This window comes from Vipera berus, assembly GCF_964194415.1.
Source record: "Vipera berus genome assembly, chromosome: Z".
NCBI classification, from domain to species: Eukaryota; Metazoa; Chordata; class Lepidosauria; order Squamata; family Viperidae; genus Vipera; species Vipera berus.
In genome coordinates, this window is record NC_138205.1 from 78,920,456 (window position 1) to 78,935,811 (window position 15,356).

At 36.9% G+C, this 15,356-nt stretch overlaps 1 protein-coding gene across 3 annotated transcripts in view; it reads right to left on the minus strand.

Annotated features, from left to right (window-relative positions):
* Positions 1 to 362: 362 nt before the first annotated feature.
* Positions 363 to 15,356, minus strand: part of SLC6A20 (solute carrier family 6 member 20) — a gene marked incomplete at its 5' end in the record, with an annotated part of 29,462 nt that continues 14,468 nt past the window's right edge. For 2 of the 3 annotated variants that reach the window (XM_081344336.1, XM_081344334.1), the window contains 8 exons: positions 363 to 850; positions 1,369 to 1,534; positions 1,753 to 1,912; positions 3,876 to 4,080; positions 8,324 to 8,486; positions 8,908 to 9,149; positions 10,705 to 10,815; positions 11,915 to 12,142. In XM_081344336.1, the coding sequence (XP_081200462.1) occupies positions 719 to 850; positions 1,369 to 1,534; positions 1,753 to 1,912; positions 3,876 to 4,080; positions 8,324 to 8,486; positions 8,908 to 9,149; positions 10,705 to 10,815; positions 11,915 to 12,142 (1,407 nt within the window). In that variant the 3' untranslated portion in view covers positions 363 to 718. The remainder of the gene's footprint in view (positions 851 to 1,368; positions 1,535 to 1,752; positions 1,913 to 3,875; positions 4,081 to 8,323; positions 8,487 to 8,907; positions 9,150 to 10,704; positions 10,816 to 11,914; positions 12,143 to 15,356) is intronic. The other variant, XM_081344335.1, reaches the window with a different exon arrangement.

Genomic DNA, 15,356 nt, shown 5'->3' on the forward strand with positions numbered 1-15,356 from the left:
TGAAATTACTTTGAAGAGTGGCATAAGGAAACAAAAACATTTTACTGAAATCCCTTTGTCTTAAAAGCATTAAAAACTAAGAAATAGACAAGTAAAACAAAAGTTACAATTTTCCTCACAGGATTTTCTGACTTAGGTTTCTGTGATTTGATAACATTAGAAATATTTCACAGTAACTATTTAAACATGATGCCACATTCAGTATATAACTAAAATTTGTATGTCTTTAGTTTCTTAGTTCATAATTCCAATGTAGCCCTTAAAATCTTCCAGCCCTGTTGCTCATTGTTTTTATAGTTCTTTGGGGAATTATGGACATTCATTAGATTGCTACAGCTCTGGTAGGTAATAAAGAATTTGACAATGCTTTGTTCATATAATTACAAATAACCATGAAAATGAATTGCATGATCAAATGATGTATCCATATAGAAAAATCAGTTTCTTGTACTACATGACTTCTTGGATGTTTTACAACCGGACTTCATATTCACATATGTCAGATTTCCTTTGCGTAATTGGACAGAACCAATGTTTTCAAGTATAATCTTGTCTTTATCAAAACCAATCTCCAGGTATCTTCTGCAAAGCCATTTTCTGGATAAGACTATTTTGGCAGGAATATTTGGTTACCTGGGATTTGCTTTGTTGATTGCTGTGACTTAAAACGTATAATCTTCAAACAGATGTGAAAGCTGCATTGGTTGCTAAAGTCCAATTATTGGCGATTTCTTCTGAGCTTTATAAAAGTTACTAATGCTCCTAATGGTATGCATAATGATGTTGATGCCACAAGCAGACCAATAACTGCTAGGCCACCTCTTGGATAATCTTTTGTAACCAGCTGTCCCTACAAGAAACATAACCGAATTATGAAACTGCCTACAATAATGCCAAGGAAAGATGTTGCTGTTTTAATCTTGGGGTTGATGGTCAAACATTTCTGTTAGTAAATGATCACACTTTTTCACTTGCATTCTTTTCATGGTGATAATTTTTCATGCTTCAAATTTCAGTAACGGTAATTATAATGCTAGTAGCCTAGAATGGCAATTATATAGATGCTATCGTAGTAGCCTAGAATCATTTGAAATTCAAAGGCAGATATTTTTCACCATTTTTCCCAACTTAGCTCCATTTTATTGAACTGCAGTTCCTGGAACTTCCAGCCAATATAATTTTTTGCTATACTGACCAGCAAATTTGAAAATTGCGTTCTATAATATTGGAAAACTGCCATGTTAGGAAAGGATGTTTTACAATAATGTGTTTTATGAATTATTTATTTTTTATATTTCTAGATCGCCTGTCTCCCCCAACTGCTAAATTTAAGCTGCAAACAGAATAAAAACAAATTCAGTAAAATACCTCTGTTGCATCCCAGGCTTGATACTGGAATATCCCTGCCCTGATGTAGTCCGTGATGTAAAACACAAACAGGCTTATGATTAATATTGGACTGATAAAAGCCCATAAAATTTTCCAATACCAACTTGGCTCATGTCCAATCATCACGCAAAGGTCTTTACTAAATCTATTAAAGAAAGAAAGAAAGAAGCACCATATTGGCATCTATCATTCTAGTTATAAAGCAGTTGCTATGAAGCATTATGGTTAGAATGCTATCTTAAAATGCTTTAAAAAGCTCTTGACATCTTGGAAGAAATTGGTATATACCGGTAAGTGCAAAATAATAAATTATCAATGGCATGGTAATGATGTGATAAGAAAGAAGCATTGTTACTAACTTACCTTTTTAGCCCATATATGTAACAAACAGCAATAGTTTCCACCAGTACAATAAGCAGCAAGGAGAGAGTAGCAGCATAATCATTGAAGATATTAAACCAATAGTTACCAGCCCTTGTAGTAAATATTAGGCCAATGACACAGCCGATGACGCACACGCTACCTATAAGAATAACATGCTTTCAACCTCAATGTTTAAAAAAGCTTGGATCAGAACAAATTTTATATTCTTTTTACTGAATATGTAGTCCTGCTAGAAATAATAGTTGCTTTAATTTCAAGCCAGACAAGATGTACTGCAGTTTTTTTCAACTTACCGGTGATGGTTATAATTGGTGCAGTCACAATTTACAGAGAGAAAACTAGCTTATAGCAAAATACTCTATACTGTTGAATCTCAGTCTTAAAAAAAATAGAAAACACATTGGGTTGAATTTATACAACAACATTAAGTCTGATTTGCATTGTCTCACAAGATTATAGGTACAATTGGAGTTGGAAGATATCTTTAAGTCAGCCTTGACTCCTGGTGACTGAACAAGTCTGCAATTTTCTTGGCAAGCTTTTTGGGGTTAGGGTTTGCCATAGTGTACTTCCTAGGATTCAGAGAAGGACTGGCCCAAGGTCACTCAGCTGGCTTTGCGCCTAAGGCAGGCCTAGAATAGATGGTTTCGCAGTTTCTAGCTCAGGACCTTAATCACTACACCAAATTGTCTCCTTTTTAGAAATAAGGATGCTCACATTTCTAGTCATGGATATTTTGCTGATTAGAACTGCCTGCAGTTGGCATTCACATATAACCATAAGAAGGATTATGCATTATTATGATCAAAGCCATACAGGTAATCCTCAAGTTATTAATGTAATAGAGCCTGCCAATTACATTCGTAACCCGAGGATTCATTAATTGGATTACATTAAATGAACGTGATCCTTGTTTTACCCAATATGTTCACTAGTCAAACGCATAAGTCATTAAGTACACATGAGGTATCTTGGGGGGGGGGGGAAGACCATGGGGGGGCCCTACTGCATTCAACTATCCAAGGCCTCCAATCCACTGAGATATATCATGCTCCCCCCCTCTTGCCCACCAGGTCTCCACAGGCATTGGGCTGTGGGGATTCACTTATCTTTCGAAGATCGTGATGATCAAGCAAGCTGCCTCCACTCCAGCCTCTCTGCTGCGATTTCTTTGCCTGCTCCTCGCACTCCAAAAGCACAATGGTGAGAGCAAAGACAACAGGACAAGTGCACCCTGCTCAGCTTTGTTGACTCACTGAAGCTGCTTGCACAGGACACTCATTCTGCTTTTGGAGTGGCAGGCAGCCTCAATAAGTCTGAAGGAGTGCGATCTTGCGCCCCCCCCAAAGGCCTCTGTTCTCCTCACCGAAAGCTTTTGCAAAGGGATGGAAGTTTGGGGGGAGCGATCTAATGTTGCTCAAAGCCTTCTGTCACTTTGCAAAAGTTTTCAGCGTGGAAAATAGAGGCCTGAAGGAGTGCAATCTCATGCCCCCAAAGATTTCTGTTCTCCATGCCCAAAGTTTTTGCAAAGGGAAGGTTTGGGGAGCGATCCTGCACTCCTTCTGGCTCAACGAGGCTGCGTGGCACTCCAAAAGTGGATCAGGTGTTGTGTGCAGACAGCCAAGCTGAGCAGGCCGTGCCCCTTCTGCTGTTCCTCCGCTCTCACCACTCCATTTTTGGAGCACAGGGAGCAGGCAAAGAAACTAGGCTGCCATGCAAACCCCACAGCAGAGAGGCTGGAGAGGAAACAGCTTGAGGAGAGAGAAGGAGCAGTCAGCTGGTGACTGCTAACATAGCAGAGCCATTGTCTGTTAAGTCCCTGTCAGGAAGGAGGAAGAGGCAGGGGGGAGGTTGCAGTGTCTCTGTGGTTGGTCATAAGGGTGACTGACTGCCGTGATGCTGCAACATTCATAACTTCGGGACTGTGTTGTAAGTACTTTTGGCAGGGTTGTGTCGTAACTTTGAACCATTGCTAAATGAACTATCGTAATTCGAGGACTACCTGTATTGCAATTACAATCATATCATGATATCTTCTAATTGTACTGCTAGTCTTGCCAGGCATTGAAATTATTCAATATCACTGTAGCTATCAAATTTACCTGAGATAATCTCCCTGGGTACATGAGAAGAGAGGAACTTGATGTCAGTCAGAGGAGTAAGAATGGCTGCAGTGTTTCCCAGCATGCTCCCTATTCCAAGCGTCAGCAACATGACAAAATACAGCACTGAATACAATTGTGAGAACTCCATATTTTTAATTGCTTCAGAATATACTATGAATGCTAGCCCAGTCCCTTGCACAGCCTGATGAAAAAAGAGCAAAATTATTATTATTAAGAAGAACAAATTCAGTATCTTGTATACAAGAACCATTGGTTAAAGGAAAAATCATTTTTCCCCAGAGCCTAACCATTGCCTTAACAACTATTGTTTAAAACCTGAAAAAATAAGATGAGTTGAACTGAGTCTATGAATTAATTTATTACACTTAGAGGACAAAAAAAATTGCAAGGCAGTTAGGTCAGATGGCTGTTGTATTTGGCTATGATGTAAATATTTTCGAATGTGGCTAAACTAAAATAATATGCTGAATATTTTTAATTTATATGCTTGCAAAAAATATGAAGAAAGTTGTTTTAACGCTATTTTTTTTACTTGTTTGCTGCTGTTTGATAGATCTTTCTGCTATCAGATCTCAACCATTTAAAAAGTTATAGATAAGGAGTAGCACTTTCAAGTGAGCCTAAGAATGAACTGGAAGCCAGTGAGAGCCATTTATTGACTGTGTTTATGTCATATCCGAAGCCATTGGAGGAAGGGGTCCTGTATCTCTTCTATTACCTCTATGAAGAAAAGCAATATATAAAGTGAAGAGATACAGGTAGTCCTCAGTTAGCCATCACAATTTGGATTGGCATGGACCATTTGCAATGTGAAACTGTGACTACTTACATTCCTAGTCACTTAATCTGCTAAACAAATCTTAAGGGCTATTTCTAAAAAATCTAATTTCCAAACAAGCAAGCCATATTTCACCATGTGTATCCAGTAAAGGACATTGCAATTAATCTCCATTCCATTATGTTTTATCTACCTGGCCATATATGGACTGCAAAATCCATATGACAACTAGATGGCAACATTTACTCAAAAAAATCTTAACCTAGTTGCCAACTGTTGATCATCTGTGTTTTTCTAATCCAGAACAAATCACACATCAATTTAGGTGGCATGCTAGAATCCAATAATATGTGAGATATAAATCTCACTATGAGTATTTCATCCAATCTAAATGATTTTCATAAGTGCTTCAGAGCTTAAGATGATACCTTTCAGTCAAAATTGGTATTAATTATGATCTAGATGTTGAAACAAAACAATAGTACGGGATTGTAGAAGAGATGATTAAACTGAACAATGGTATGGGATATCCGAAGTGACATTCATTCTGGATAAGTGCACAATGATCTGTGAAAAGTTTCTTTGCACATTTTGCAACACTGTGAATCTTTATGGTTACTAATTTTTGCCAATCATATCTAGTACTATTGTAATGTCTTTCAGAAGTTATATTTTGCCTTTGTGAGCATTGTAAGATATAAAGAAAACAACATTGATTGTAAAACAACTGAGACATAGCATTATGAAAAAGTCTTAATACTGTTTCCCAGTGCTTTTTTTGTAAAAGAAAAAGGTGCCGGAACTCACACGTGTCATACAACCCGCCTTGCCTACCCTACAAGGTTCCATCCAAAAAAGGTGCCAGAACTCCATTCTGAGCGTTCTATGAGAAAAAAAGCCCTACTGTTTCCGTTGCAGCATCAGTTACAAGCCTCTTTGCAATTTGATCCAGATTACCAGATGGGAAAACTATTATATAGCTTCAGGGTTTTAAAATGAACACAAACACACACACATACAGACACAAAATTTTACCCTGACTTTCAAGGTTTATCATTCATTCATTCATTCATTCACCACAATGTAGGTAGTTATAATTACAATCAACCCACTTCAAAGGATTGTTGTTCTAGGTCCACTTTATTATTTATTAATAATATTAATTATTAGTATTAATTAATCAAGTTGATGAAGCTTTGTTTACATGGAAGTGTAAAGAACTTAACTGCTTGAAAAATGTTAAGATTCAACAAGTTTCAATACCCAAACAAACCCCAAATATGCACTGCTATAAAGATAAAAATGGAGAACTGACAATCATCTGAAGTAAGACTAAGAGGTAATTACTGACTTCCCCCAAGATGGCGTGCTGAATGGCAGGCAATTTTTTTCTCTCCCACCGACAAATTGCTGGTTTGTCACCAAGGCTGGCTATTTATCAGCTTTGCTCCCTACAATCAACAGGAACAAGAAGGAAGGACAAAGAAAATCTTTGGACGTTTGTTCATCTTTAAAAGAGAGGGATCTTGAAGATTGCAATTCTCAGTAAGGAGCAATCAGAAGGTCAAGTCTTTTACCCATCTTTACCATTCAGCTGATCATTTTTTAAGCATGCCTTGGTTTTAATTGCACTTTAAAAATTACTTTACTTTTCTATCTATACCAGGGGTAGGCAACCTTGGCTCTTTTATGACTCGTAACTGAGGAATTCTGGGAATTGAAGTCCACGAGTCATAAAAGAGCCAAGGTTGCCTACCCCTGATCTATACTTTAATAGACTAGTGCAGGGATTCCTAACTCCCGAGCCACAGCCCAGTAGCGGACTGGGCCACAGAAGTGGCAGGCTCACACGTATGTGCACATCTCCACTTGTGTGAGCAGCAGGCAAGTCCATGCATGCATGCTCCATTTGTATGAGCGGTAGGCGCCATCCATGCTGTTTGCACAAATGGACCTGCATGCGCACGTTTGCCAGCCGCTTGTGCAGAACCACTCCTGTCTTCTCCTCCTTGCCAATCCACAAAGCCAGAAAGGATGGAGAATTCTGGACTAGTTGACTGCTGACCTATCTTACAACCCTTGCTGGATCTTTACAACTTTTTTCTTTGTTCTTTCATCATTTGCCATTGAATTACAAAACACTTTCATTTTCTATAGGGAAGCTGGCGATGATAATTCACTCTCTGGTAGTAAAAATTACCCAATTGGACTTACACTTACATTGGATTATATTATAAGGATTTTATTCTTACCAAAAAAAAATTGAAAGAAAAATGGGAAAATTCTTTTGATTACGTTTTTATCCTGGGGGAAAAAATATCTTAACTTCTCTCTATGGACATTTTGTAATGATTTATCTGTTTCTCTTATCCTTGAAAGGAACTGTGTGTTTTTCAAAATGTCTACAAAAGAAGACAAAGCTTTTCTGGGAACTTTTTAAAAAAGAATGCTTTCTATTTTACTGGCTTTCTTTCTAAATAAAAAAAATGATGGGTTAACCGTGGTTTAGAATCAAACCGTGGTTTAGAATCAAATAAAATTAGGGCGAAAGCCCTAATAAGCAGGCATATACATAGAATGAAGGCTATTGCTAAGCACATTGGTTTGTGCTTAAATTGTAAGCCGCCCTGAGTCTTCGGAGAAGGGCGGGATATAAATGGGATTAAAATAAAATAAAATAAATAAAACTCAGGATAACACCAAAAAGCAGAAAATAACCGTTGGACTTTGCAATTTGATGAATTGGAATATGATTTGTTGCTGTAAGACATGAAGAAGGACAAACCTGGTCTGAAAATTCAGATCTGACAGAAACGTTTGACAAGGACATGAATACAAGAAATTCAGAAATAATGGAATTTATGAGTGATGGGTTTTTTTAGGATGAATCCTGCCTTTTTAGAGAGATTTTTTGAACAGTGGATGTTGCAGAGATACTGTACTTATAACAGAAACTCCTGGCTCTGTGAAATGGAATGCAATTGTTGAGAAATATCTCAATTAAAAATCTAAAGAATGGTTTTATTATCAAAAGTCAAACAAGGATCCTGGCCAGATTAGAGATAAGGATTGAAGTGATAAGAAACTGTTGTAAACTTTCTATGAGATTACAATAAAATTGTTAATAAAGGGCTTGTAAAGTTTAACATAGTTGTTGATTAACGTGTTAACTATTATTATAGCTAGATGTGTAACAGGTCAGGTTGGTTGCAAATAGATGTACAGGCTTATAAATCTTAGACCTGACTCATAAGGGGAGAAAACTATTATTGTTGTTATATATTTGTCAGTGCTCAACTAGGGGGATGATACATATTTTTATCTTTTGTTTTCTAGTATGTCTTTTTAATGTCTTTATTTAGTTTTGTTTTTATAAAATTTCCAATTCCCCCCTCTTTGGAGTTTGTATTTTAATTTTCTGTATTATTATTTTTTTTTAAAAAGACAGAAGTAATTACTGGTTCATGGTGAGTTTATGGCTAAGTGAGGATTTAAACAAGGTCTCCCATTCTCGATAGATCAGACATTGCATATTCAACGCACTGACCAAATTTCTTGATATCAGCAAGTGGGTGTCATCATATTCTTTCTAGAAAAAAGAGAGGAAGGAAGGAAGGAGGGAGGGAGGGAGGAGGGAGGGACTCACAGTGTTTAGTTCAGTTTCCAAAGAGCAGTTCTTGATCTGTGGCAACACTTCTGCATATTTTCCAGGATAAGCAGATTCCAGGTACTGCTTCATATTCTCAAGGTTTTCTGTTGTCAATAAACCTTCTTTCAGATCAAAAACATTAGTCAACAGCAAGATCACCCTGAAAGGCAATTTTTTTAAAAATATAACAAAACAAATAACAGGATTCTCAATACTTTTCAACATTTTAGAGTTTTCAGAAAGTAAGAAGGGGAAAGCAATTCAAGGAAGACAGAATTACTGTTCATTTACCATAACAAAAAGAGATATTAAATTTTAGACAATTGTTAGCAACACATTAGCTCTGCTTACAAGTATTAAGATCCATTGTTAATGAGATTTCATACTTAGTTGTCATCTTATTTCAGAAATCTTTCTAAAACCAGACACCTTATATACCATAAAAGAGACTTTCCTTGGAGTATGAATCAGGAATTATTTATTGAAAAAAATCCTAACTTCAGTAAATCATTTTTAAATGTGTATGTTGACTGAGCAGATTTAAAAGAGAAAAATAAATCTGGATTAAAAACCAAGCTTACTTGTTTATGCAGCTTTCATAGTTAAAAGTTGCTTTAAAACCATAAATGGAGAATGTGACAATGCTGGCAAATATTGAGGTGGCACTATTTATTAAGGAAACAATGATGGCATGTCGCTCACAATTGTTGTTTGGCTCATTGTAGCTGGCAAACGCTATCAAACTACCAAAGCCCAGGCCGAGAGAGAAGAAGATTTGAGTAGCTGCATTAATCCAAGTCTTGGGATTTGCTAGTTGCTCTAGCTGCAAGGCATAATTGATGAGAAGGGATTAATGGTGTATCATTTTCAGAAAGTAGCTATATTAGTCATATTACCCATAGCAAAATTGCAGAGGCATCCACAAATTTCTTTGTTTTTGTAGTATTTCAAAAATTCTACTTCCTTAATGGAACTGAAAGTCAGCTCATTACCAGTCTGTAGTCTATGATATAGATCAGAGGACCCCAACCTTTTGAACACCAGGGACTGGTTATGTGGAGAGAGGTATTTCTCCGGACCAGAGGGGGCGTGGTTTTGTATGCTGCCTGCTTCCTATGGATGGGGCTTTCTTTGTTTGTGTGGACTGGTAGCTGGCATGCCACGGCCCGGTACTGGTCCATGGACCAGGGGTTGGGGACCCCTGATATAGATAGCCCTTGATTTACAATTGGTCACTTAGCAACCGTTCAAAGTTGCAACTACCTGGATTTGAAGTTCTGACAGTTTCTTCTCCCCCCCCCCAGTCATATTACCAAACGTCAGGCAGTTTGAAACCAGGCAGCATTTGTGGCCTAGTTTTACAAATTTGGTTGAAAACTGGCATTTACTACTGGTTTTTAGCAAAACTGCACCCATAGCAAATCACTGGATTGCTTAACAACCATGGCATTCACTTAACAACTACAACTGCCATTTTACAATTGCTGTATTTGTTTAATGACTGCTGCAAAAAAAATGTAAAATTTTATGACCGTCACGACTTACAACCGTGATGGGCAGGCTCCATTTTGATTATAAATTGAGGGCTACCTGTAATGAAAAAGAATGCAGCATATTGGCTCAGCTTTAAACACAGCCATTTTCTGCAGTTTAATTAAATCCAAATGCATAAGGTCATATTTACATCAGATTTAATGAATTTCTTATTTTTTTAGAAATACTCAAAGCTTAATAGGATAACTGTGGTTTCATTATTACTAAATAAAGTTGGTGCCAGGCATTTGAGTATCAGGGATGTTGTCCTGCACTTGACCTCCTTTTCTGCAAGTGTAACCAACTTCGAATTCAAAGTTATTGCTTGAATCTGTAGTATTGGGAATAATGCAATAGGATATCTTTACTGGCAGAGAAATATCTATAACCAGAAGAGATTATATCTCCTCTCTCCCCCTAGATAAATCTGTCCTAGAGGAGTGGGAGATGCCCACTTATGCTATACAATTATTGATAATCAGGGCATTCTCAGCATGAGAATGAATTTATTTATTTATTTAATTTGCTGTGGGGTCACTCTGGGCAGCCAACAACAATAAAATATAAAATTATAAAAATGTGTATAATTTTTCATGCCATCTTGATGGCATCCTAGCATTTTTTACACCCTGTTGGGGCATCTTTAGGGGGGAAAGTTTTAAAAAAAGTCAAACATCAAAATTCTGTCCTTTTTGAAAGTGTTGCACATTCAATGAATGCAAAAGAAGGGGAACCTTCAATTGCATGATTTTGGTACCATCTTGATTTTTTTGACCTCTTCCATAGATGTGCAATATTGACTGTACCTTCAGCAAGCTAATATTAGTGTTCTATTTTAAATGTACCTTTGGAGTGAACATATATCGCAGTCCATTAGTAGCTCCATGAAGTGTTAAGACTCTGATTAAATATATAATAAGGACTATATAAGGTAATGTAGCTGTTACATAAACAACCTGCAAAAAATAAAATAAAAAGGTATACTTATTAGAAGTGGAAAATATTCTTATAGCTGATAATTAATATCTTTATTTTAAATTCTAAATGAATTTCAAGAATATTATTATTTAACATTAGAGATTGAATTCTAAATGGTATATGTGTACTCATACTCAAGTCTTAGTGATGAGCTTCAATCAATAAAATAAATAATTCAATGTTATGGAATATTATTTGGAATGGCCATAATTTCTGCTTCCTTATGACAAATGAATATATTATTGGCATTAATTATATAGGTAGTTGCTGACTTACAACCACAACTAAGTCTCATGCTTCCATTGCCAGTTGTTAAGTGAATTTTGCCCCATGTTGATTTTTCTTGACACAGTTGTTAAGTGAATCACTTAGTTGTTAAATTAGTAAACTGGTTGTTAAGTGAATCTGGCTTCCCCATTGACTTTGCTTGTCAGAGGGTCACAAATGGTAATCACATGACCCCAGGACATTGCAACCATCAAAAATACATGCCTGTTACCAAACATTCAAATTTTGATCATGTGACCTTGAGAATACCACAATGGTTGTAATTGAAAAATGATCATACGTCACTTCAGTGCTGTTGTGACTTTGAAAGGTCACTAAACAAATGGTTATGTCAAAGACTATCTGTAGTTGGCTAAAAATTGTAATATTCTAATAGTCATTGAAATAACATTTGGTAGGGCAAGCTTTCAAATTTCAAAACTTTCTATGACAACTGAATTAAGATAACTAAGTGTTTAATGTTTCAGTTCTGCATCTACATATGCATACATGCAAACATGCACATGCATTTACTGCCTATTTCATTTCAACTATGCACACTTCTATTCATATGTTTATAAAAAAAACCTTTCTAATAACATAAATTTTTGTGATAGAGAAATTCATAGAACTCAGAGCCTATTTCTCTGTTAAAAAGTCACCACACCGGTTGTGTTTATTCATACAACTAACTATAATTTCCTGGCCAAATTAAATCCCAAATTATTTTAAAAAGTTTCAGGATTGTTTTTCTTACCTTCAGTTATATTTATGAAACCCCAGTATGTTCAACCCCAGTACATTTCTTACCTTTCCAGTGTGTTCTGTTCCACGCAAAATACACAAATAGACCACTAGCCAAGCCAGGATGAGACAAGCTGCTTGCTCCCACTGGATGCTTCCACTTTCCTCAATGGATGGAGAAATATTGAGGGTTTTCCTATACCAGAAGTACTGAGTGGGTGTTGCTTTCTCACATTCTTCCTCATAGTTTGTGAGGTTGATACTCAGTGGACAGCTTGCCCATGGCAAAGGATCCTTTAAGGGTGAATCAGACATTAAATCCATATAGATCATTCCCAATACTGTCAGACAATCCAAATAAAAAGGCTGCAGTGCAAGATATGGGGGAGATGGCTACGTGGTAGACCACATGCACTGAGTTTAATCCCCAATGTGAGTAATCACCCACAACAACAATTTTCAGGCCAGAACTGATAGTTCTGTAAGTACTCAGCAATTTCAAAGCAGCAATTATTGTACAAAGAGCCAGTTAACTGAAGGGGCATAAAGAAAAAGCTATGGGTTTGAACCACTATCTTTAGAAGAAGCACCTCAACATTCACTCTGGCAGTGGGCAAGCTGCTGCTTGATCTGCATCATTCTTGTTTACAATAAAGACTCTTATTTACCCATGCTGTTCCTGGAAGACTTTTGCCAGATCATAGCCATGTAAAATGTTAAATCTTGACAGTAATTCACTGCCAAATCTGGGGCAGAAAAGCTGGCATCTATGTATAATTACATTTATTATTATAATACTTGTAATTAAGCATCAGAAAAGTATTTGAGAAACTGGAGAGCTGCTCCTATTCAGTGATAAACATACTATGTTGCATGTACATGGACCTAAGAAAATAGAAACATTTCTGGGGCAAAATACCGTGGTTTGAGGGGTTTTTTTTAATTGTGTCATGGATGAGAGGAGATATTCAGCCAGCATTCTGGGGATCAATTTATATGAAAATCTATGAAATACTAATGAAGCTTTGAGAGATTAAGATATTAAGTACTTTAGAAGAATTTTATCAGTTCAGAGGTATCTCAGACCTTTCCAAATGTATTCAACTTTGCTACATTTATTTATAAAATTTATTTGCCACCCATCTTGTATCCAATGATTCTGAGAGGCTTACAACATGAAAAACATTACAAACATTAAAAATTTCCATTATAAAACAGCAAATAAAAACATTAACAATCATAAAGACAAGCTGCCAAAGAAGGGCACTGGACATAAGGGGGGAGGCAGGTGGCATTGAGCAGTATGAAGCTCCATCCATGGGACCTTAAGTCATTTGAAAGAGTCAGGTCTTCAGGCTCTTGTGGAAGGTCAGGAGGGTGGTAGCCAGTCTCACCTCTGAAATAAGATGTACCAGAGGTCAGGCTCTTCTCCTGGATCTTGCCAGGCTGACAGGATCTGCAGGGTGAGATGGTTCCTCAAGTAGCCTGGAGCCATGCCATGAAGGTCTTTAAAGGTGATGAACAGCAGCTTGAACTGCACCCAAAAGCAGACTGATAACCAGTACAGCTCAGGAAGCAGTGATGTAACATGGGCCAATCTAGAGGTCCAAAGAACTGCCCGCAGCGTCACATTCTGCACCAGCTGTAGCTTCCAAATACTCTTCAAGGATAGCCCCATCTAAAGTGCATTGCAATGCAAAGTCCAGCTGTGAGATGACTAGGGCTTGAATGACAGAGTGCAGAGACTCTTGATCCAGGAAAGGTCGTAACTGGTGCACAAAATGAACTTGTGCAAAGACTCTCCTAATCACTCTTTTGTTTTATCTTTGACATATGTGTCACATGTCCCATTAGGTTTTATATTGTTCACAATGTTTTCAATACTTGCCAGAGATAATAAGTGCAAGAAGGAGGACTAAATTGTTATATGTTCACAGAGCCTTGGAGCTCTCTGAATTTGGTTGTTTGCTTGTAGACATTTCATTATTCAGCAGATAACATCTAAAGATATGAATCCAAAATTTTGCCAGTAACTGACCATGTTGTAAGAACTGTTGCACATTTGCTGTTGTCCTAAAGAGAAAAGGATTGTCGCTTTTCAAAAGCTAGTTCTTTTCTATTAAGCTAATGACAATAGCTTAAATATTTCATTAACCATTGATGATACTATCTAGTTGGATAATAAAATGTTTACAAATAAACAACCATGCTCAGAGAGCATCAAGGAATTCACAGCTTAGCCATTTGTTATAAGCTTGCTAATAATAAGCAGTTATGTTTTATTACAATATTCCAAGGAATTGTTATGAATTATGAAGTCCAAGAAATACAGTATTATGCAATTAGAGTGCTTGTGTGGAACATCATAAAATGTTGCCATAACGTATCAGTAAAATCTAATATATGATTTCAGGGAGAAGTTATTTTGCTTAACTGCAAAAATGTATTTATTTCACTGTTATTTCAGACAGCACTGATTATGCATTACATGGGCAGACGTTGAATACCAGATATTTGGTGTCTTCTAAAATCAACCCAAAAAAGCAATGGAAGGCTATATCCTACAACCAGAGAGATAAGATATGCTCACAACAGCCTAAAATGCTCTGCAAGAGCTGTACAGAGTCCCTACCCCAGATCACGTCAGTAACCACATATTCAGCTAATTTTGCTATAACCAGTGGCATCTGTAATAAACCACAATGACATCAAACATGAGGTTGTGTGCAATGATTCCATCATGCAAATACAATTATGTACCTGCATCACAATATCTGCTACAAGTAGATAAATCACAGAATGTCCACGATGGACAATTGTTAATTGTCCCATCATTGTCCCTCATGAAGACATATAGTTAGATCACATTCATGGGAAAAATTGTGCCAATAAAAAGATGGGCAATAATACTTTAAAAGTGAAGTGGTAAAATACAACATTAAGCCTCAGTTGTGGGCTGAAGAGGCATAACATAAAATAATTATTGCTAACCACAGCACGTTTATGCGAGAAGGTAAGGAGAAATAAGAGAAGAAGCCCTTAGATATACAACGGACACGTGAGTCACAGGGTATTCCAAACACCCATGTACATTTGTTCAGCCTTGCCCCATCTCACATTACAGGAAATCATTACTAGTCATGTTCAAAAGAAGGGAGATGTTGGTAGGAGGGGAAGTGAAACTGGGGGAACTCACCAGTTAAGATGCTGTCCCATCACAGAACAGGAAAGCTTGGCCACAAAGACAGCCAATTTTATGTTGGCTTACTAAAGGACTGGTGGATAACACTTGAAACCAGTTGCTGGTTTTGTTCAATCAGAAAAGGAAGATAAAATCATTGCTTACCCTCAGGTGTCATGCATTTTAAATAAGCAGCATTTCCACCCTTTATCTCTTGAGTCCTTCAAACAATATTTTTGCATAACTGGGAGCCCATTAAAGTGGCAAAACTGTGTTTGATAACTGGATATAAAATATTTATCCCAACCCATCCTTCCCACCCCACTT